The sequence below is a fragment of the Emys orbicularis genome, chromosome 6, assembly GCF_028017835.1.
Source record: "Emys orbicularis isolate rEmyOrb1 chromosome 6, rEmyOrb1.hap1, whole genome shotgun sequence".
NCBI lineage: Eukaryota > Metazoa > Chordata > Testudines > Emydidae > Emys > Emys orbicularis.
Window position 1 is genome coordinate 46,379,925 of NC_088688.1, and position 24,355 is coordinate 46,404,279.

The 24,355-nt window shown below is 41.8% G+C and overlaps 1 protein-coding gene across 1 annotated transcript in view; it reads right to left on the minus strand.

Moving 5' to 3' along the window:
• The window catches only part of IQGAP2 (IQ motif containing GTPase activating protein 2), a 105,773-nt gene that overhangs the window by 76,008 nt on the left and 5,410 nt on the right, over positions 1 to 24,355 (minus strand). Inside the window, exons 3-7 of the mRNA XM_065407024.1 lie at positions 23,895 to 23,971; positions 16,721 to 16,788; positions 16,230 to 16,343; positions 5,906 to 6,084; positions 5,110 to 5,197 (exon numbers count right to left, since the gene is read on the minus strand). Coding sequence (XP_065263096.1) covers positions 5,110 to 5,197; positions 5,906 to 6,084; positions 16,230 to 16,343; positions 16,721 to 16,788; positions 23,895 to 23,971 — 526 coding nt within the window. The remainder of the gene's footprint in view (positions 1 to 5,109; positions 5,198 to 5,905; positions 6,085 to 16,229; positions 16,344 to 16,720; positions 16,789 to 23,894; positions 23,972 to 24,355) is intronic.

The following is a 24,355-nucleotide window of genomic DNA, read 5'->3' on the forward strand; positions in this document are numbered from 1 at the left end:
GGAAGGCAAGACAGGGCACTTGAGATGTGCTGCTGGGGGGGGGGGGGGGGGGGGGGGGGGGAGATGGGGTAAGAGAAAAATCACAGCCATTTTTCCATCTTCAACCAAGCCACACTCTTCTGACTCACCCACTGCTTACTTTGGGTGAGAGGGCTGGAAAAGAAACTGGCAGGGGAGGCTGTGATGTCGGAGAATAGGGTATAACAGTCAATTTCTATTATATGGCTTTTGAAGTGAGTGAGTACACACCCCAAATACTGGAGAGCTTCTCTAGGCTTTTTGGATAGTGGCAATGGCAGCTTCCAGAATAGTAGGAGGAGGATTCAGACTTTGCCTATGCTTTCCACCAGCTTTCAGTTTGGCTTGTGAGTTCTTCAAGTAGCCAGTCTACAAGTCCTTACAAAAAAGACCACTTGAAAAACAAAAACCAGAGACACCAGGGCAGACCCTAAAAGGACATTTCACTGACAGATGGTCACCCAGAGGTTTGAACAGTTGAGACTTCCGGGGATTTCTCTCTGTATCTTAGGACTCCTTCCAACATGATAGACATTGGAACTTTAGGCACAGCTTCAGCACGGACCTTAGACACATACCTAAATATAAACACAGTAATCCCACTGGTTTCAGTGGGACTCCTCTTACACTTAAAATTAGATGTTATTTAGTCCTTGCTGAACTGGAGCCAGGGGGAGGAAAGATGAGATGCCAGGTTCTTGATCTTAAAGTTTTTCTTACTATCTTGGGTACTACGACTCTATGATCTTAGGAGGGCAGAGCTGCTCGTGGCAGCTAGACTTCCGGTCCAGCAGTGTCCTTCACAGGTGGCAGGCTATCAACCTTACAGGAATGATCTTTATATTTAAGGGACTTATCCCCTTCGAGTGCTTCTCAATGAAGGAGTGATTTATTTCTCATAATTCAGTCTGTGAGTACCAGGGACAGACGGGATTTAACTACGAATTCTCTGTAGATCTCATCATTCACCAAGCCTATGATGAGAGCAGGGGGAGGGATAGCTCAGTGGTTTGAGCATTGGCCTGCTAAACCCCGGGTTGTGAGTTTAATCCTTGAGGGGGCCACTTAGGGATCTGGAGCAAAATTAGTACTTGGTCCTGCTAGTGAAGGCAGGGGGCTGGACTCGATGACCTTTCAAGGTCCCTTCCAGTTCTAGGAGATAGGATATCTCCATTAATAAAAAAAAAATGCTGGGACAGGCAATGTCAATGGTCAGATGCAGTCTAAAATTAGTCACATGTCCTCCCCAACCCTGCTACTCTTCAGGCCCACCCTCCACCTGGATCTGTGTCTAATCAGGGCCTGCTTCCACCACCAACTACTCTGGTCTATGCTAGCGATGGGCTCTGTCCACCCTTTTCAGGCAGAAAGCTCATAGTGGAGATCTCCAGTTGCACAATAGGGAGAACCTGACTGATTGGAAGACTCAGAGCAGTTCAAACCCATGGAGCCTGAGTACATTGGCCCCAGGACACGAGAAATAAATGAGGAGGAGTCCTATTGGGCATTTTGTTCTGCATGATAAATATTTTAGCCGTTCTTGAGGTTAAAAAAATAAAGGCGCTTGCCTTTCAGACAGCACACAGCAGCTTCAAAATAAAAAAGTTCCAGGAGCCAGCAACAAAATAGCATCAAAATCTGCAGCCATCAATTGGCTTCGATGACTTCCATGCTTAGGAACTGAGCATGCAACTCTGATATTATGAATCTATATCCACAGTTCTTGGGTATTTATCATGTGGTAGCTTCAGTGGTACTGTCACATTTAGTTTTAGGGCTTGGCTACACTGGCACTTTATATCGCAATAAAGCCTCCCAGAGCGCTCTACCTTACTCCTCGTCCACACTGGCAAGGCACGTAGAGCGCTCTGACTCCCTGGCTAGAGCGCTCCTGGTACTCCACCTTTATGAGAGGGATAACGGCTGTTGCGTATTGGCTGAGACGCCCCAGGGCCAGTGTGAACGAGGATTTACATTACAGCGCTCTGACGTCCCATAATCTCCTTAAGTCAAGTGGCCTCTCTTCTCTTTGTTGTGAAATCGGCTGAGGATTGCGGAAGTGCCTTTTCAGAGCTCCGTTTCAGACAGCGGCTGCTTATCTGCAACGGGGCGGGGCAAAGCAAACGTTTACTGAGTGAGTGAGAGAGAGGCAGGGGGGCTAGAGGGATCTGAACTTACAAGATAGCGTGCTGGCACACACTCAGCACTCCAAAAATCCACTCTCTCTCTCCCCCCACATACAAACAACACACTCCACCCCACCGCCCTCATTTGAAAAGCACGTTGCAGCCACTTGAACGCTGGGATAGCTGCCCATAATGCACTGCTCCCAATGCCGCTGCAAATGCCATAAATGTGGCCATGCCAGTGCGCTTGCAGCTGTCAGCGTGGACAGACTGCAGCGCTTTCCCTAGTGTGCTCTCCGAAGGCTGGTTTAACCCAAAGTGCTCTACAGCTGCAAGTGTAGCCAAGCCCTTAGTTTGTACCTTGGTCAGCTTGCCTCTACTCTGAGTTCTTTAATAGGTACCCTCAACTGGCTCCTCTTGAAGGTCCTAGTTTTATTTGTTTACCTGCCTTCCCCTAATGAAAACTGATCAATATGGATTAGAAGTAAAACTGAATTGAAATTCTCCATGCCACATGAAGTCATGTGGGTAGCACGATATTGTGGCATTAATTTTTTTTTATCCACACAGAGGAAACAAACCCATTTTTCCTACTCCAAGACACTGATGGAGCTATACTAATAAATAGCACTACCCTCCTCAGAGTTTTCCATTACCCAAGAGCAATCGTCTCCTAGAAGGAAATACTATTTACCATGTCTGAATCATTCTAAAATCCAAATCACTACCTATACGAGAGACTTGGATGCTATACAAAATATGCATGTCTACATATTATAGCATAGCAAACTAGGCTTATAACTACCTTTTTGCATAGCATCAGAAGAACAATTAGATGGACTGAATTAAAAATATTAAATGACACAGAAGACAAAACAGCCCCTAACACATGCCACAGACAACATAGGACAGCAGTTTATTCAAAGCTGAAGCTCCTAGCAGACAAAGAATGCCAGAGAAGCAATTGCCAATAGATGTGCTGCTGAAAATTTAGAACCCCCTTAACTGTAATTTTTCAAAAATAAAACATTAGTCAACATATTGTAGATCCATTGTACCATATATAAACTGTACTAAAACATTAAGCAGGCTGACAGACTAGATTTTTAAAAGTGTAAATATTTTAAAATGAGAAATCTAGTTTCCTCTGCTGCATATGACTGCAAGCTATTCTTCAATTTGATCATTTTATTTTTAACCCAGAGAAGATATAAATAAAATTTCCTTTTGAGAGAGATTAAGACTATTCAAAAAAAAGTCTATTTACACAAGCCATGCATTATGTTCCGTTTTAGCCATGTATGTCCACTAGTAGCTGAAAATATTCAGCCAAGAAAAGCGTTAGCTACTTCAGATAAAATAATGTGTGTCTAAAGTGGCACAGATTGGTGACTTGGCAATTGTGACATTGAAAAGAGCAGTAGCAAAAATAAAATGCAATGTGGTTTCAATTTATAAAGAAACCTTGTTTGCATGCAAAAAAGGTGGATTTAGTTCTTCAGTTTGATTAAGAGTAATGAAATGGTGATTATGAAAACAAGTATTAAAACATTTACTCACTAAGCTTGAGAGCCTCAGCTTCCTCATTGGCAACACTAACTTCTTTCTGTATCTCACTTTTGTCGAGCAAAATTGGAACCCCTGCTAGCTAACAGATCAGACAAAAAAAGACTTCATTATGCTTTTTAAATTTGCAGGGGAAGGGAAAATATTCCACTATGAATTGACCATGATGTTGGCTGAATACCAAATACAATGGCATACTGAAGAATAGTGTTTGTTTTTCCATAAACTTCCGACTCACTTTTCAAATTACAGATTTTTGCCTTAATCCAGATGTTCTCTATAATGGTCTTTATTCACCATTGTTTATGTCAACATTACCTTTTTGCTATACTAAACTCGTAAGAAGTTTAGTTCCCAAGATGAGCTTTGTATTAAGGGATTTATATACACATATACATATATTCCCTTTATCTGTCATTTAGCAGCTTTTTACCAATGCATCATGCTTTTTAAAGCAAATGCATCTAGTTTTGTATTGTTTAGGAAAATATTCATTTAAAATACTTTACAAAATTCTTTACTGTTTCATAAAACAGTAGAGTTCAGGCTACAGAGTTCAGGATGATGTCACTTCTATTTTAAGCAGAGAAAAATGAAAACTCAAGTGTCATACTAGCATACATTACATTCAATTACCTGCATTCTCTGCTCTTTACAGTCACACAATTGTGCTAGGTACCATGAGGAATTTTGCTGCAGAACTCCAGACAAGCTCAAAGCAGGACGGTTCAAACCTGCCATCAATGCCATTTCATCTTGCCTGTCAATAGCCTCATTCACTTGGACTAAAGCTACGTGAACTGAAAGGAAAACAACGCTTACAAACTGCAAAAACATTTTTTGCGCAAAAAAAAAAATTTGAATTGCTGCTTGTATCTACCTCTCTTTATACAAGCCAGTCAGTTACAGTTTTTATCCAGCAGAGGGTTATATTTTAAGGCTCCAATCCTACAAGAGCCTCAAACAGAGTCCACAGGGACTCCATGCAGGCATAAGGGTTCTTCCACACTCATCCATTTGCAGGGTCAGGGCCTAAGTCTGAATCTCGTCTATCTAAAAAGAGGGGTCAAAATTTACAGTATTCTGCAGCTAGTGGGAACTGACAGAAACATAAGGAAATAAAGCAGGTGAAACCAACCGGCTTCTGAACTGAAGAGTCTGATATCAGCAACAAGAACAAAAAAAGATATTATCCCAAAAGATTAATAATGGAAAAAAAGCAGCAAGATGCCCCACAACACTGAAAGTAACCATTGTAACACTGACAAACATTTGCCACCTTTAAAAGCTATTTCTGTAAAAGTAGTAAATTTATGTCTTTGTCTGGAATTTGACACAAATACATACATAACTGGTAGGTATGATGTGCCCATTTCCATAAGAAACTAGAATTACTTACTGTTGATCTTATTGATATTGCCTTGGATCTCGGCTTGTGTCAGCAATTCTTCATACACATCTCTTTCCTCTTCTGAAATTGAGCCATTCTAAAAACAAAATCCTTACTGGTTCACAAAGTGGAACACAAAGATACTTTCAGATGGTAGAATAGCCATTGTAGTATGAGTGGTTAAAACTTTATCAACCACAATAGGAAGATTTGCACTCCCTAGAACAAGAGTTATATTTAAAGCATCCTCTGCTTATTGTAAAGCGTTGTGTATATTTTGATCAAAGCCTGTCTTCTCAAATTGAAACTGTTACTGTGAAATGAATGATGCAAGTGCAATTTTGTATTAATGGAAAATTCTATCAATAGAATGCTATACTTAATAATTATGTTTTACTCCCAGAAAAAGGTACCTTAAAACATTAAGTTTTTATATAAACCTTTGGTTAACAAACTTTGTTTCGACACAGTACGTAAAGGAGAAAAATGAGCATCTTTTGGATTCTAAAATAGAAGAATTTTATAATCCTTACACGTCTCAAATACATTCATGGGTTATGTGTACAATCACAAAATACCTGTACACGTTTGCCTCCAGCCTGTTTATTCCATAGATTCCAAGACCAAAGGGACCATTGTGATCAATCTTCTATAGTGACAATCATTCACCTAGTTTATCTTGAATACACTAGCTTATTAACGCAATCCTAGAAGAATCCTTTTAAAAAGTTTGCACGCACGTTTTTTAATACAGCAATACCAAACTTATTAAGAATGTTAATAAAATCCAAATATGTTTCAGTACCTTCAGACTTGCATTCTCCTCTTTTCTCCTTTTAGCTTCCAGGAGTTCTTTCTGATATTCCTGTGCAAGGTCCTCATCCACATTCATCAGCATTGCATTTGGGTTTCTCAGAGTTATAAGTGTTTGATCTGCTACTCCCTTCTCAATAGCTTCATTAATTGCAATGACTGCAGCATGCACTGAAAGAGGTGGATAAGATCCAAAACTTTAAAAAGAAGAGCCAATGAGAAAGTACTTTTGGATCACACAAAAATTAGGGTTACCAATTCTCTGTTCTCAAGGCTTCATTTATTGCTTTAAAGAATATTATACAGTAGAACCCCGTTTCGACTGTCAGCCCCCACCACCCATTCTCCAGTTGATTTGAATTTTTGGTTATCCAATCTGGCCCCAGTCCCAACTAGATTGGATAATCGGGGTTCCACTGTATTTGATCATGTTTCACCATAGTTTAACTTTTTGGGACTCTCCAATGTACAGAAAAGTAAGAATGTAGCTGTAATCACCAGTATAGGACAGGATAGTGTCTAAATTTGCAGAGGTTTGAAGAGTATTTTGTCATCTTATTTCAACAACAGAAATAGCACTTAAAAAAAGCTCTCTGGTCATGATGGAAGTCCTGGATTTAAACCTTCTTCACATTACATAGCCTTGTGAAAAAAGGTTTGTGTAGAAGTTCCAGTGCTCATCTTTTGTTTTGTGGCCACAGACTGTTCAAGATAGCAGAAAGATAAACAAGTAAGAGATTGGTAAAAGTTACAGGATAGTCGTAACTAAAACTAGTTCAAAGAAAAAAAGACCAAAATAAATAGTTCCTAATTCTCCTCTCACACTGGTTTTACAGTGGTGTAACCATTGACTTTAGCAGAGCTACTCTTGGTATGAGTGGTGAAAGTCACTCAGTATGCCATATGATCCACTAGAAGTTCCTCCCAACCCAAATTATTCTGAAATTAAACATATAACAGCAGATACCAAGGTACAATGCCTCCTGTATCATGGATTGATTACATCCATTTATCTCCCCACCAGCACCCACCAATACTACTTCTATTTAGGTAAAGCAAGGGTATAATACAAACATACTGAACAAAGCTAGCTCTATGCATAAGATGTCATGGGTTTTGGGGGGGGGGGGGAAGGGAACTGTGACAGAACGTACCCATGTCCACACCCTATACACTATTGTGATAATACTTGTACAAACTATGCCTTGTGAGATATTTAAAAGCAATTTGCTAATCAAGAATATGGCAAAATGCACATAGCAGCATTATATGTGAAGTTATAAACAGAACAGATCATGACTAAAAGTACATTTTCCAGATAAGTCTGGGGAGTGGCCAAACCAGTTCCTCAGAGACAAAGGGCAAGCTGATGCCTCAGCCAGGTGTAAACAACTCTGATGAACCATTACCTGCTACACGGCCATTCTTTGGCAGCAGCAAAAAAATCTACATCTTAGCAAAGAAACAGCATGGAGTTCCCTTCCACACAGCCTGCCTGTCGCCTTGCTCCCAGCTGGAAATGCTCCTTGAAGGGGAGACAGGACTATAAAAAGAAGGGGCAGACACTCCAAGGCACCTCTCTCTCTTCCCCCCACCCCGCCCTGCCCATTGGTTCAGTGCACCAGAAGGAACAAAGGAAATAGCCATTGAACTGGAGAAGGGTTCTGACCCAAGAAGTTTGGTCAGACTGCTGAGAGCATTTGGTGAGAAAAACTTTGCTTTGAATTTACCACAGTTTAAGTTAGGCACGAGCTGCATTTTATCTTTTATTTTTCTTACAACCATTTCTGGCTTCAACGCCTCTCTTAAAACCTCTCTTTGTAGTTAATAAACTTGTTTTATCTAATCCAGTGTGTTTGAATTGAAGTGTTTGGGGTACTCCATTTGGGGTAACAAGACATATGCATATCATTTCTACTAATAAAAGGATGGACTTTATATACGCTTGTATTGTCCAGGAGAGGGTTGGGCAGTACATGACATGTTTCTGGGGGGGAAATCTAGGACTGTGGGGGGGTGTTGGGGGTCACCCTGCAACCAAGTCTGGTAAGAGCCCAGGTGTGGCTGGCTGGCTTCAGCACACACCGAGACATAACTGGGAGTGACTTGTATGCTGGTGACTGTGGTGTGTGAGCAGTCCAGACTGGAGGCTACAGCAGCAAAGCAGTATAGAAGGCACCCCAGGGTAGAGGGCAGGGGTGACAGCTACTCATTAGTCCGGACTGTACCCTGGGTACGTCACAGGCACATACCTGTTTTTAGCAGTTTTTTATTCCGTTAACAGTTAGGGCATCTTTTATAGTCATAAGTGACAGCTCCCTTATATTACTGTATTTTTCAGAAATACACCATACAAGCAGGACAGCTAGAGACCCGAGACCTGACTAGGAGAACTGGAGTGGGCCATGGGGGCTGGAAGAAAGAGGATACATGTGCAGTTTCCCTGAACACAGATTACCTAGGGACATGGTAGATTCTCCACCACTTGAAATCTTTAAACGCAGATTGGATCTCTTTCTGAAAAAATATGCTTTAGCTCAGGGGTCGGCAACGTTTGGCACGTGGCTCGCCAGGGTAAGCACCCTGGCGGGCCGGGCCAGTTTATTTACCTGCTGACGCGGCAGGTTCGGCCAATCGCGGCCCCCACTGGCCGTGGTTCGCCATCCCGGGCCAATGGGGGCGGCGGGAAGTGGTGCGGGCGAGCGATGTGCTGGCCGCGGCTTCCTGCCGTCCCCATTGGCCCGGGACGGCAAACCGCGTCCTGTGGGGGCCGCGATTGACCGAACCTGCCGCGTCAGCAGGTAAATAAACTGGCCCGGCCCGCCAGGGTGCTTACCCTGGCGAGCCACGTGCCAAACGTTGCCGACCCCTGCTCTAGCTCAACCAGAAGTTATGGGCAGAATGTGGGAAGCCCAGGACAAAGTTCTATGGGCAGTGTTGTGCAGTCTGATTAGATGCTCACAACAGTCCCTACCTCTCAGACCAGCTAAACCAACTTTAGAAGTTGTCAAGGAGAGATTGGGACTCACGAGGAAAGGGAAGAGCTAAATTTGCATCATTTGTTTGAGAGGATAGAGGGGAAAACATGTATTTGAAGGATGTATACACAAATGGTTCAATGGCATACAAGTTAGAATTAATAAGAAACTACAGAAAAAGCTAGGTTCAATATTAGCAAGACAGTGTATGTGTTCACTTGTGAACTAGTTCCCGAGCAAAGAAGTGGAAGCTCCACTTAACTTTAAAATAGTCTGGATAAAAGAAATACTAGAAAAATCTTCTCCAGAGAAATAATCCAGCATTAATAGGAAAGAGACTTAATTGGTCTTTTCAGTCTCTAACATTTATGATCTTCCATTAGCACAAGAGCCCTCACCATCCATGTCTGAGCCCTGAATATCTTTCCATTTCTCCCCCCACCACACTTTTGCATACTAAACCTTGGAGCACCACATTAGCCACTCTCCCTCTCCTAAGAACGCAATTAAATTCCAACTTAATTTTGCGACAGAGTCCTGTGGCACCTTACAGACTAACAGATGCTCCAATACGTCTGTTAGTCTATAAGGTGCCATAGGACTCTGTCGCTTTTTACAGATCCAGACTAACACGGCTACCCCTATGATACTAGACACTTAACTTTGTTAATAGACTTAATTTGTCAGAGGTTTCCATTTAACAGCAACTACTTCCTCTTCTTGGCCAGAATGGGCTGCTCTGCAGCCCATTCCCAGCCTAGGGAACAGAAGCCAGCATCAGGAAAGATTACTTCATAGAATTTAAGAAACATGCCTCAGAATTAAGAGAAAAAGAATACACTTTATAAAAAGCTTTTGGGAAAGGAAGTTATGGCCCTTTTATCTCCAGGGGAGGAAGGAAATTTACTGTTAAAAAAAAAAAATCGAACCGGGTTGACAGTAACTAAACCTCAGAAAACGTGTAAGGCTGATAGACTGACATACCCAGATTTTTCCCCCCTCCCTATAGATTATATTTTAAAAGCTACATTTGCAAAATCGTGTGCAAACTAGTTACAACATGTACCAAAATACACAGAACAAGCCAATATGAATGTAGGAAAGAGTGTTTTAAATTAGGGTCTGAAAGTTTTAAAATTTAAGCTTGTCATATTACATTGCACTTAAATAATCTGAAATCTTTTTAGTGCCTTACAAATAACTAAGCTTCATCTTAACTACGTTAGCCAAAATTTTCTACCTTGTGTGTGTAAACTTAAATGAAGGTTACTTACCTGTATGCAGAGTTCTTAGAAACAGCCCTGCATATTCACACTTATGGGTAACTGCACCATCTCGTGGTGCCTTGAGGTAGAATAATCTTCTAGCAAGGTCAGCTAGAGCACTCTCAGGGCAGGTCTACACTACAAATTCATATCTGCGCAGCTGCACCAATGCTAGATGCAGAGCCACAGGTAAATGACATGATAAAATACACCAATTCCACAGCCTTGTATCTCTGCACATAGTAGGGTGGAGTGATGGAGTGAATACTGCAAACCCCCACCCTCGGCAGCTTGTCAGTGGAATGCATTACTGATGTATTGTCTGTAATCACTTGTACAACCCTCCCCTGCAGGTGGGGGAGTAACAACTTGAGAGCCAGATGAACATCTCTTAATTCCAATACATTGAGGTGCAGGGTTTTCTCCTAAGCAGAGCGGTGCCCTTGAGTTGTCAAATAATTCCAGTGCACCGTGCCCCCCCACAGCCCTTGGTTGATGCATCTGAACTCACTGACTGGGATGGTCCCAGAGGATTTAACTGTACGCCCCTGAGCAGTCATTTTGACTGACCACAATCTAGGGGGGTTATGATAGTCTAAGGCATGGTGATCAACAACTGACTTGTTCTGTAGAACAGACATCCAGTGCTGCATACATCTCATTCTCAGATAGGCAAATGGGGTCATGTAGGCTACCATAAGACCCCAAAAAGAGTTTTACTCAAACTTTAAAATTCTCAGACCCAAATTTTAAAATACTAAGTTAATTATAGAACAAACTTGTCATGATATTACTTTAGAGTTAAATACTTGGAAATCTTTTTAGTGCCTTACAAATAACTAAGTTTCACCTATAAAAGGAAACCTCTGTGAAGGGCAGAGGATCAACTTCGGACAATTGAGTAAGAGCCCTAGATCTGAAAAGGTTTTTCATGAAGACAATATGGTTTAACAGACCCTCGTGCACAGAGACCTTCAGTAGCCCATCGACTAACTAAGTGTAAAAAACAAACAAACAAACAAACAAACAAAACCTGATTCCTCAGATGATCCGCTACTGCAAAGAGGCATTTTGTAAAATTTCTGGGAGCCATGGAAAGGCCAAACAGGAACACCTGATACTGAAAGCAGCATATGGCCACCACAAATCAAAGGCACTTGCGATGATTTTGATGAATTTAAGTATAAAAATACATGTCTTAGAGAGCCAAGAATCAATTCATGACCAACAACAAAGGGATTATGGTAGCTGGAGCCAATTTACGGAACCAATATTTCCAAATGTACCCGTTTAATGCCTTTAAGTCTAGTATCTGCTGAAACCACCCATCTTTCTTCCATACCAGAAAACCGAGGGAATAAAAACCCTGACCCCTCAAGAATTCATGAACCTCCTCAACTGCTCCTATCAGAAGCTATTTTTTCACTTCTACTATAAGAATTGCCTCATAAACGGGGTCCCTGAAACAATAAGGTAGGTGGGAGTGAGGAGAGGCAATCTTTCAAATTGTATGGCATAACCCCTTTTGATGATCTGTAAGACCATTGGTCGAAGGCAATTTGCCTTCAAAGACTGACGAACTGGGCTAGCCTGTCTCCAAATACAGGGATAGTTCAGTCCTGGTTGACTGGTTCTTGACTGTGTATCATCTCATCAAAACCAGGGCTTGAGGTTGCACGAGGAGGAAGCAAGTTGTTTAGGTTTAGACCTTTGTGTGAAAGGCCTTTTTCTATACTGACTGAGAAACTGCCTGCTGCTGCTGTGTCTGATCTGTTGAAAAATAGGATAAGGAAGGACTGCATCTGCTACCAGAAAGGAGGGAGTGGAGGCTCGCTTTATTGCGGAGGAAATTAGGCAGAGAGAACGAGGTGTCAATCTCATGACCTTCACATTTTTCCAAAAATGTGTTTGCTTTTTCACTAAACAGACCTTCACCTTTAAAGCAGATGTCCTCTCTTCAATCTGGTGTCATAGCTAGGGATGAGGAACAAGGCCATGCATGTCTCCTAAGGGCATAGTAGATGCCAATGCTCTTGCATAGGAGTTTGAAGCATCACAGGAGGCTCAGAAGGAAGTTTAGCCAACCTTCCTCCTGTCATCCTGACACTTGATGATTTGCCCCCATAATACCAAGGGATGAGGAGAACACCTTTCTCCCCAGCAAGTTGGATTTTTGCCTTCTTTATCAGCTGGTGTGAAGTGTTTTTGTCCAGATTTTGCCCTATTACTGTAGCAGCCAATCACCAGGGAATTAGGCACAGGATGGTTTGAAAGCAAGAAAAAAAAATGTCAGAGGGTATCTGGTACAGTTTGTCCACCTTCTCTGGAGTTGACCAGATGCAGAAGGGCACAAACTGATCTAGCAGGCTGTAACAGTACATCCAAGATGGGTAAGGATATCCTACTCTTAACTGTAGCACCAAGGATAATTGAATACTGAATGGGAAGTCTCTTTCACAGGCACTTCAAGCAGATTCAAGGTGGAAAGTATGTGGTACCTCGGACTGTGGAACTACATAGTGTTCTCAGGTGGAGGGGGATGCTGAAGCCACATGTTCTTTGGGTGACAGATCTGGTTTATAATCCATACCCATCTGCTCCTGTTCAAAAAGGAGAGCTACTCCATCTTCTCCCTTGGACAAAACTTTAGGCATAATTGCCTGAAAAGTCAGCGGATCAGGAAGAATCAATTTCAAGGAACTCTGGGCTGCCAAATCCTTAGTAGTTGAGACATTACCCCTCTATCTATGCAAAAGGTAGCTGAAAAGTTCCTGAGGTGGCCCCCAATAAGTTCATGGGCCCCAGGACTGCCAGTCTCCCCATTAACTAGAATTTGGGAAAACGTTGGGCATCGGAGGGCCAAAGGGATGTCCAAAGCGTACTATCAGTCTTTGCATTCTTCCTCTATTTTTCTTGATAGAAATCCAGATCAGAGATAGAATGAACCAGGAACAAGAGGCCCAGTGGGAGATATGGTGGAACCAGCTCTTTGTGGAAACCCTGCAGGGGTCCTAAGAGGAGAGATCATAAAGGGATCCATAAAAAGAGACTCAATATCTTCTAGTCTCTTCTTCCTAGCAGGAGATGAAAAAGAGGAGCTTGGAATCAGAGAAACATGCCACCTCTTCAAGCTCTTGCATTTCAGACTCTGCTCCAATATGTCAGGAGGCAAACCTGGGCTGCCATGGTGATAGCACTTTCTGGAACCAATGATGTAGCTGGATCTGAAATGGAAGCCGAAGCAGGAACCAACAGTGGAACTGACAATTGAGATGATATTGGATCCAGTGTTATACACAAGTCCAGCTCCCTCATTACTGATGCGGAGGGCAGACTGTGACAGTGCCCCCCATAAGGCTTCATGGGAATATGCTTATGAATGCATATGAGATATAATTGGAATATGTTTTATGCTACATATGCCATGTATCATATCTATGTAAAGGTTATGATCTACTGAATACATTCCTCCTATTTGTATGCATGTATCATTTTGGTACTTGACGTTAGGAATATTGGCTGTATACTTGCTTGTATTTCTAAGTATCCCTAGTAAAGCATTTGGTCAGCTTCTTGAGAAAGGAATGTGCAAATTAAGTGCCCAGTCAAGAACCACTTAAGCCAACAATGAACTTGAACACACTTATCCACATCGGAGCTTTCCCAGGAATGCGGCTTGGCTGGTAAGAAACTCAGTCATGCATGGACATGTGACTTGCCCATGTGACTCCAAAACTATCTTGGAGCTGGACTTTGCATAGGAGAGAGGAGGGGGTCTCCACCCAAAAGAGAATGTCTACTTAAATCCCTGGGAAACCCCTCCATTTGGTCTTCAGCTGGCTAAAGAGCTAGCTCTCCATCCCCAAGGATGCCTAAAAGAAACTGGAACAAAGAACAGTAACTACAGGGGGTGTGAGTGATTGCTGGACCCAGACTAGAAGGAGACTAGTCTGTAAAAGGAAGCTTACTGGAATTCCTCTAAGGGTGAGGTTTTTATCTGTACTCTGTTTTCTTACTGTATTAGACTCAGACTTGCGTGTTTTATTTTATTTTACTTGGTAATTCACTTTGGTCTGTCTGCTATTACTTGGAACCACTTAAATCCTACTTTCTGTATTTAATAAAATCACTTTTTACTTATTAATTAACCCAGAGTATGTATTAATACCGGGGGGGGGGGAGCAGCTGTGCATCTCTCTCTATCAGTGTTATAGAGGGCGAACAATTTATGAGTTTACCCTGTATAAGCTTTATACAGGGTAAAACGGATTTATTTGGGTTTTAGACCCCATTGGGGTCTGTTAAAGACAGGAACACTTCTTAAATTGCTTTTAGGTAAATCTGCATCTTTGGGGCACGTGGTTCAGACCCTGGGTCTGTGTTGGAGCAGACGGGCGTGTCTGGCTCAACAAGATAGGATGCTGAAGTCCCAAGCTGGCAGGGAAAGGAGGGGAAGTAGTAGTCTTGGCACATCAGTTGGCAGCCCCAAGGGGGTTTCTGTGATCCAACCCGTCACACAGACCAAGTCTGTATTTCAGTACCGTAGACACCTTGTGCTGTAGACACCTTGTCTGAATCAGATAGGTCTAATGCACGGGAACCAGCACTACTAACAGTCCCTTTGTCCTTATGCCTCTCTTTTCAGGGCCAACTGTCACAACACCAAAAGGCACTGATGACCCCAGTTCTGGTGCATCGATGGAGTCTATCTTCCTAGATCTGGAAGGGGATGCTGAAGCTCATCCTGGTCCTGAAGCTGAGGGGTTCCACCAGGATCAGAGAACTGTGAGGCATGAGGCACAGCACCGGTGAAGATAGCTGAACTCTCTCTCTTCCGGAACTGGGGCAGTGGTCTCTTACCAGGTGGCCCTCGGTTCAGCCATGTGTAGCCTCAGAGGCTTAACTGAGGGATCAGATCCAGTCCTTTGTTGGTGCCAACTGGTGAAGAGACTAGATTTTTCAACCCTGGACCGGTGAGTTGCTCAGAATCAGAGAGTCTGGCCTAGGCTCAAGGGCTTCCTTCAGGAGATGAAGCTGTAAATGAGTCTCCGTATCCTTTCTGGATCTGCGAGTACAGGTCCTACAGATCAAACAACCAGAAGGCAAACATCTTTCTCCTTGGCATTTGACGCACTGCCCGGGCAGGAAATGCACCTCTTAAAATCCAGCCTTTTCTGCTTTGAAGTTCCACCATAACACAGGCCTGAAAAGAAATCACTAACAGGTAATGCTAACTATCTAAGAAGAAAGAGGCTCTGATTCCAAAGAAACTAGAGGTTCACATCTGGTCATGGCACTCGGTTGGAAGGAACTGCGTGGTGAGGGCGCTCCGTCCCCTATATAGCCTCACTTTCAGAACAATGTAATGCTGAGGGGAGGAGCAGCACTTCAGCTGACACAGCTAGAAGACTGTTCCATTGCAAGGCAGCATAAGGTGGAGCAGCACCCAGATATAGAATTATGCAGAGCCATTTGAAGAACCTCTAGCTCTATTCTTCATTCTATCACTGGTTCACTTATATGGCTTGAGCAAGACAATTAACGTCTCTGTTCTCCGTTTTGTATCTCTGAAATGGTATAGGCGAAATTCTTCTAACAAGTGTCTGAAGTTAAATATAGGCATATGTTATAGTCCACATTTTACCTTTAGGAATTTGTTAGAAGATTTTGGCCTATACCATTTCACACAAAAACTGAAATGCAGAGAGGTTAACCAATTTGCCCAAGGCTAGATATCTGTATTGTTAATAAAAGAATTATGAACATTTATTTTTGCCAGACAGACATAAGAAGGTACAATTCCCTGCTCCAAAGAGCTCTAAGACAAAAAGCAAAAAACCCTCATGACAATAACTTAACAGTTACTCAGTCAAGATGTGCACATCTTGACAGTTATTAAAGGTAGAAAATATGGGAAATGATGGTAATTTAGACAAGGAATCAAAATTACTACTAACTACAACTGTTACTTCCAAGTAATATTTTAAATGAAATGACTCTCAAAACCATCAACAGCTTATGCAAAAACGGTCAATTCAGATATTAGGTGGAAAACATGGTAAAGATGACTTACATGCAGCTTCATCCACTGATAACTCACTGGCCAGAATACCACCAATTTTGCTAAAAGCCGGCATCTGTATACCATATTTCTCCAACTCCTTTCGCATGTTACTGATTTCCTCCTCTATTTATATATTAAAAAAGGAAAGTTGGAAATGATTAAAAGAATAAAGTTCTCAGGACTTCATGAGCACTCTCAGCTAAAATTTATATAATTTAAAAAGCTAAGGCTTGGTTAACTTAGTAGTTTTTTTATTTTGCTAGAATCTCAGTTTCAAAGCCGTAACAAAGGTGCCATGTAAATTCCCTCCCCACCATTTTTCAAAGTCTGACATTCATTAAAAATAGCAGCCTCCCAATCACTTCAATTAGGATGTGTGCAGAATGTTGGGAGAGGGAAAAACTCACATTATAGAGAGTAGGTTGTTAGAAACAGTAATATTAGCAGGTTTTATTGATGCAATAGATTATCTACAATATGACTAATTAAAACCGACTTACCTGTAAAGTCTACTTTTCCCAGTAAATCCTGGATCTGTGGTGCTATACCTAGTTTGAACAGATATAAACTGCAAAGAAGAAAAATACTAAAGTCACAATGCCAGAGACTTGCATATTCAATAAAATGCTGCTTTTTGTAGAATCAAATTGAAGCTTATATGATGATCAACGTAATTAGAATGTTACTACATTAAACTCATCTTTAACTATTGACTTCTGTGGACAGATATGGGATAAATTTTACTATCAGACTATTTTCTATGGTGCATCGTAAACTGTTTGAGCATAGAAAGGGAGAAGTAATCTTCAAAAGATGTAGATATTCCAAGGAGCTCTCTAAGATGGGGACAGGACACAGATGGAGTGCAAGACTTGTTGCCTGTGCTGAAATATTTCAGTATATGGAAAGGGAAAGGTGTACACAAAGATAAATCCTTGATACTGGATTCATACAAAATAGCCCTTTAAAATACAGAATTAGTACAGTGAAACTCAAAAGCTAGTCTATCAGGAATCCCATGACATGAAAATTAAGTGAAAGTTTTTATAACTAATAATTACAATTTGGGATCACTCTATTGTTTTATTGGTTTATGTATTGCAACAGGAAATTTAGATATTATTGGATCCATATAAATAGTAACAGGTGAAGGAATGTTCCATATAAGCTGGAATGCAGTAACTAGCAAATATTGGATGGTATTTCCAACATTCAGCTTCAAATCCAAGCCTGGACACTGCATTGAAGACATAGTAGTCCTTTTCACATGCACTATTCAAACTTAGGAATACTGTTTGCAGAATCCACATGTTTTTAGTTAAAGAAAAAGGTTCATCTCAATTTTCCTAAGACTAAGCATATTTAATGTTGAGAGAGCGCGCTCAGTATTTCAACCTCAAATAGCCCCTCAAAAAGCCCAACCAAACTCTTCAGCTTCCTCAGTGCTCTCATGCTTTTAGAGAGCTGAAATGAGTTCAGTGCAATTGAGTGCTCTCCGGGAACCATTGTTTTCATTTTGGTGTAGCAAGAAAACCCATACTAATTATCCTTAAAGCTATATAGTGCCATCTGGATAACAGCTGAGTAAATTCACATCTTCTGACCATGTGCAAGGCCTTTAATTGTAAAAAGTCAGGAGTTTCCGGAATTTATTTTGGCAACAGAATTAATGGAAGTGATTTTTTGTGTGGGGTGAATCTCAAATTTCAAACAAGGCACTTTAATTCTAAATATTTATAACAGGGGGAGGCTATTTTGCCTTTTTTTTTTTTTAAAAAAAGCACCTCCGCCCCAACCCCCACGTCATCTCTACACATTGCAGCAAGTATATTCTGTCTTTTTTTTAGTTGCCCATTAATTGCAGTAGGAGACATTACTAAGTGTATCTGTTAATAGTTGCCACAGACATTTTCTGTTCTAATTACGAGGGGCACTGGGCACCACTGGTTCCACCTCTCCTCTTCTCCACCACCACTGGGACAGAGGAAGCAGATTCTTCTGCAGGCAGTAGGTCCCTGCAGCATCCAATCCCATCATCGTATCTCATCACATGGAAGTCTTCAGATTGCTCCAAAACTCTGAATCATTCCATCTGCCATCCTCAACTTACAAGAAGGCATTAAATAACTTAACAGGTTAATGAAAAAAGTTAAAATTCACCTAAAACAAGCCCCAAACTACCCAAGTCTCTTTGCATTAGCAGTCTTCCCAAACTGCTTCTTTGTTAGTCTTCCCTTGTAATGTTTTGAAAGGCTTTTACTGTAACCTCTTTAAGGCCAGGACTATGGGCTTGGACACTATCGCTTACTTAGGTATAATTTAAGTCGCTCAGGGGTGTGGAAAAGCCGAGTGACATAAGTTAAACTGATCTAAGCTCCCATGTGGACAGCCCTACATCGATGGGAGAAGTTCTCCCCCGTCGGCATTGAGCACCTGCACTAGCAGTACTACAGCAGTGCAGCCAGGGCTGGCTCCAGGCACCAGCGGAGGAAGCACGTGCCTGGGGCGGCACATTGTAAGGGGCGGCATTTCGGCCAGTCTTGGGGCGGCACATTCCGGCCGCCTTGCCATGGGTTTTTTTTTGTTTGTTTTTTTTGGCGCTTTGGCAGCCTGGTCCGCAGCTCTGGGGGCCCCCGGCGGGCTCCCCGCGCTCCGCCAGTCCCAGCCCAACCCTGCAGGGGCATGGACCCCGGCCCGGGGGGGCAGGAACTAGCGATCCCCACCGCTCACCGTGCCGCCAGGCTCCCCGGGACGCGCCACTCCCCGCCGCCTGCACCGCTCTGAGCCTGGCCTGGCTGAGCCGCCTTTAAAAGAGCAGCTGAGCCAGCACCTTCTCTGCCTGCCCGGCCGGGAGAGGCACCCCAAGGCCAGAGGGGGGAGCCCCTCTCGCCCGGCTGTGAGTGGGCTGCAGCGCCTGGCTGCCCACGGGCGGGCACCGCCCTTCACCCCCCTGCGAGCCGCCTTGACTGCCCTCCACGCGCTCCCTGCGGCTGCCGTTGTTTTTTTTTTTTTTTTTTGGCTTCAGCAGTCCGGCCGCCCCTTTTTTTTTTTGCTGCTTGGGGTGGCAAAAAAGCTAGAGCCAGCCCTGAGTGCAGCTACATCAGTACAGCTGCACCACTGTAGCAATCCTGGTATAGACTAGCCCTCAGTCTTGTCTGAAGTGCCCAATAAAAAAATGGCATAGATGTTAGCCTGGGAAATGCTGGCTTTCTAGCAGTCACCACTATATAATATTTAATACTGCAAAAGAGCAGAAGTGGTTTGGAATGTGGCCGATAAATGTAAAATATCACTCTCTTGTGTAAACTACAGTTATACTGTACATGGTTGAGTAATGTGGTCTATGTTCTATTCTCCTTGGCGTGGAGGAGTTTACCACAAGGTGGTGCTGGGAGCTTGCTTTTCATTTGTTTTTTTTTTTTACATAAAATGCAACGGTAGTCAGGAATGCAACTGCCTTCTTTTGTATTAAGGAATATATTCACTGGAAAACACGCATATCTAATGCACATTCTTCGCAATAAGACTTAATTTTTAATGTGAATATTAACAAACTTGCATCGGAACACTGATTTAAACTAATTGGCTTTAAAGGAACATTTTACTGTGTGGGAGTGACTCAGTTTAATAGATGACTCATGGGGCAAATGTTTACTGGGAACCTTATTAGTGAGTACACCTACTAAGCCTCAGGAATCAATACTCATAGCATTTAATTCAAGTGAGGCAGTTTGGAACTTGAAGTGGTCACAACAACTACTGCTATCAAGTATCAGGGGGTAGCCGTGTTGTTGTTTTTGTAGATACAGACTAAGGAGTCTGGTGGCACCTTAAAGACTAACAGATTTATTTGGGCATAAGCTTTCGTGGGTAAAAGCCTCACTTCTTCAGATTTTCACTCTATACATCTGAAGAAGTGAGGTTTTTACCCACGAAAGCTTATGCCCAAATAAATCTGTTAGTCTTTAAGGTGCCACCAGACTCCTTGTTGTTACTGCTATCAGTTACTCCATTATCTCAAGTGGCAGAGGTATGTGCTATGGATCTAAAGGTTCAAACCCAGCTCATTAGCCATGTGAGTATCAACATAAAAAACAAACCTGAGGAAAAAAAATCCATCACTTGGACTTCTTTATTTTTAAAGCTAGGAATTTATAGATATCAAAAGTTATGTTAAAAGAACATTATTACGGTTGCAAAGTCGACTGCTCAAAAGTTAAGAAGTGCCAGATTAAGGTTGCACAAGCATCCTTAATTCAGCCTGCTTGTGCATATGCATTATGGTACAGTCTTTAATTACATGATCACATTTCCTCCCCCCTTCCCCCCCAGAACCCCTTCCTTATTCTATGCACTAATTGGATGCACTTAATGAGCAGTTGGTCAATATTTTGTTCTCTCATTGTTCAAAATGTGGCCACAGACCTTATCCACTGGGCACCATTCAAACCCTGCTCCAAATATAGAATTCAGTGTTCCCTCATGGGCTTTTTCGTAGTGCTCATCACTATAGTATGACTGCGTCACAATATTTTATTTTCACAACATTTTGTGAGGCGGTATTAATCCCATTTTACAGATGGGGTACCAAGGCACAGAGAGATTAAAGTCAAGAACATCTATTAATTTTGGTGCTTAATTTGAAGTGACTAGAGCCTGATTTACTTAGCATTATTCTTTTAAAGCACAGCTCCCATCGACTTCAGGAGCAGCTGAGAGTGCTCAGCATTTCTGCAAATCCAACACCAGGATCTCACATTGTGAATTCTCACAAAACAAGCAACAGTTAGCGTCCACGTCTGAAATGTTTAGTTCAAGCAACTTGACTAGCATCACCTAGGAGGATTGTAATACAGGCAGGAGTAGAATCCAGTTCTACTCCAGAGCAATGTTCAGTTGCCTTAGGCAGAAGTTCATCCTCTTCTGTAATCCCCTGCCTCATTCACAACATACCTTCCAACTTCTGAAACAAATGGCTATAGGGTCCTACAGAACATAGCCTTTTTCACTGTACAACCATGAGTAAGGATACAATTTAGTCACGGATTTCGGTCTGTGCCATGCGTGCATCCATACACCCACCCACCCTTCCGGTGGGGCTCAGGCGGTCAGTCCCCCCCCCCATGGGGCTCCAGTTGACATTTCTATCTCTGCCCCCAAGTCCACCCCATCCTTTTTTTTTTTTTTTTTTTTTTAAAACACTAAAAGTAAGAGACAGGTCACAGGGTCCCATGATTTTTTGTTTATTGCCTGCAACCTGCTGGTTATTTTTAGTAAAAGTCACAGTGACAAAATCTTAACCTTAACCATGATTTACCCCCAGAGCACCATCCACCTTTTGTATTGAATCCATATGGGGTCCTGCAGAAAAATATATGATCATGTAATTAAAGACTATCATAATGCACATACACAAGGAGGATGAATTAAGGGTACATAGCCAACCTTAATTCTGGCATTTCTTAACTTTAATGTTGCAAATTCAAACATTTAAATGTTATTTTAATGCAGCTGTGTGTGTAATGCAAGACAGACGTTGGGGCTTAAGCTGCAAGACAGTTACAGTTGAGAAATGTATCACATGGTCACGGTGCATTTTAGAAGAGGTCAGAGAAAATGTGGACAGAGTGCAGTGACTGTACGCCTGCGTCTTACACATAAAGTCAAAGCAGCACAGGGTTAAATGCTGTCAAAAGGAAGGGTGGGCAATTCATGGCACAGAATTACCGGTCGATAGTACCATTTTGTTTTTTGTTTGTTTTTAAGATTTGAGTGTTGTAACTTTGTGCTGATATGTACCATAGCAAGAAGGATTTAAGTGAAATGAAAACAAATTGAGAATGAAGGCCAATAAACTACACAGATCAGCTCGGATGGCTTGGCATGCGTCCTGACCAAGGTCAGGCTGCAGAAGGGAAAATGAATACCTCAAGAACCAAACCATTGCAAAACACAGTTCAAGAAGGAAGATACTAATTGATTCACTGCTATTGCAAGCAACATGCAAAGCTGAAGCAAATGTATAAAAAAAAAAAAAGATACAGTAAATATGGGTAAAAAGTATTAGTCAATCCCACCAACCGATTAAGTCTTCAGTTTCAGCAAATATAACCATTTCAAAGCCTGGTTCTATTCCCCTTTCTGGAGAACATCTGACATCTGAATAAAGATTGTGACATCACCGGAATGGAACTTAGCCCACCATTTCTTTATAAGCTGCTTAATATTAAGAGCCCCATGTGTCCACTTCAGGAAATCATTTCAAGCTTACACAAGACACTCACTGACAGAAAGACCAGCTACATAGTTTTTGACTACCTTCCTGTATTTATGTAATCATTGCGATGCTGTCCAGTTAACAGATAATGTTTTCACCCCTCAGCTCAGAGAGCTGAGAATGCAATAATTTAAATGGCAACACTTATTGCAAAAGAATTGAGATGACTGCTAATGCCAAACTCCCAGCATTTTGAAAGAAAAACATTAAACTTTGAATGTATACCTTATTTACTGGTATTAGGTACGCGTCTTACACAAGACTGCAGGAGCAGCAGTAGCATTTCAATGATTCTGCTATAAGTAAAACATTTCACCTATGGCACATTTAGTAGTTCCTAGGGCTACTGACATGCCAAATGGCTCAGCTATGAGTGCTGACAAAACAGAATAGTTAAATTATGCCCCAAACTCATCTTTACAATCCTGACACTGTAACAAAAGTTATGAAAGGAAAAGGCTTCCATATATGGCAAGAGAGCTTAACAGAACCAGGAAGGAGTCTAGTCTGCAAATACTACTACCACCACCACCAGGAACAGAACATCAGATACAGAGGTTCTAGACTTGCACTTTAAATCTCAAGAGGAAGAATTTTTAAGGCAGAAAAAGCTTTTAGTTCCATTATAGTGGTGTAACCAAAACTTCCCTGGCTTTGTACTGCATTACAACTAAACTAGCTAGATATCTATAAGAGAAATTTGCCCAACACATTTAAAAACCTGAGGCAAAATAATTTGGGGGTATGAATGATTAAGAATGTATATACTGGTCAACGTCTTCACTTTGGAAGGCAATAGTTCTCATTTGGTGTCAAGGCACAGCCTCATTTTCATTCCCCTGGTCAACACATTTCTACTGGCATTGTATTAACATGGAAGCTTAATTAAGTGTACCAGCACTTATTTGTAGAAATGGGAAATCAATACGGTGAGACAGTTTCAAGTGGTTTGCCATAGGCTATAATTTTAATCAGGTTCTGGAGGAAGTTACCATCACTCTAAAAAGGTGATTTTTGCTTAGTGTCCGAAGATTGAGAGGTGTCTAAAAAGAGGTTTTTTATTTTACACAAATGCATGAACTTTCCAAATGGTGTGTTTGTGGGAGATTCATGCAAACAGCCCTCCTACGTATTTCAGTAGTTTTTTTTTTTTTTTTAAACTTCTACTTCAGAAGTATTTGCCCGATAGTGCTGTAATAAAAATTCATTTAGGCTTATATTGTATTCAAAAACCCATGGCCCAGAACAAAGTCAATAAACTTAACAGACAATGACACACTAAAGTTTTAAAGTACAAACTTTTGTTAAGAACACCAGTTACCTGAAGCCAGTTTGAAACTACAGGCCTGAAAGTTGGTCACCAAATCTAAACTTCCCCCCACCCCATCACTAGTTACCTTAGTGCATGAATGCAGTATATCATTTTAGGTACGTTTTTCCTATCATAGACATCTGTAGTCTCTGGATAAAAGATCTAAAAAATAAAGAATAGAATTGTTATTCTGACTAGTAATATATACTCTCTCATTAGTCCAACTGGGCCCTCTAGAGAACAGTGATGCTGCATTACAATAGCTTTAAATTGTCATTACTAGACAAATTAGCTATCTAGAACTGCAAGCACTGTCAAGGTGCTCTACTAGAGGGTTGGGGTGTGCCTAATAACCTGTAGAGAGCAGCAGGGCCTGCAAGGCTTAGAGTGGAGTGCTTATGTTGCCCATGTTCAGTGGAGTTGGGGAGCTGTCCTCCCCATCAGATACAGACAAAGCTTCCTCATGCTAAGGGCAGGTGATAATGAGGTGCCTCACAACCCAGAGTACCCACAGGAAGTCATAGGCAACACTCCATATCATTATGT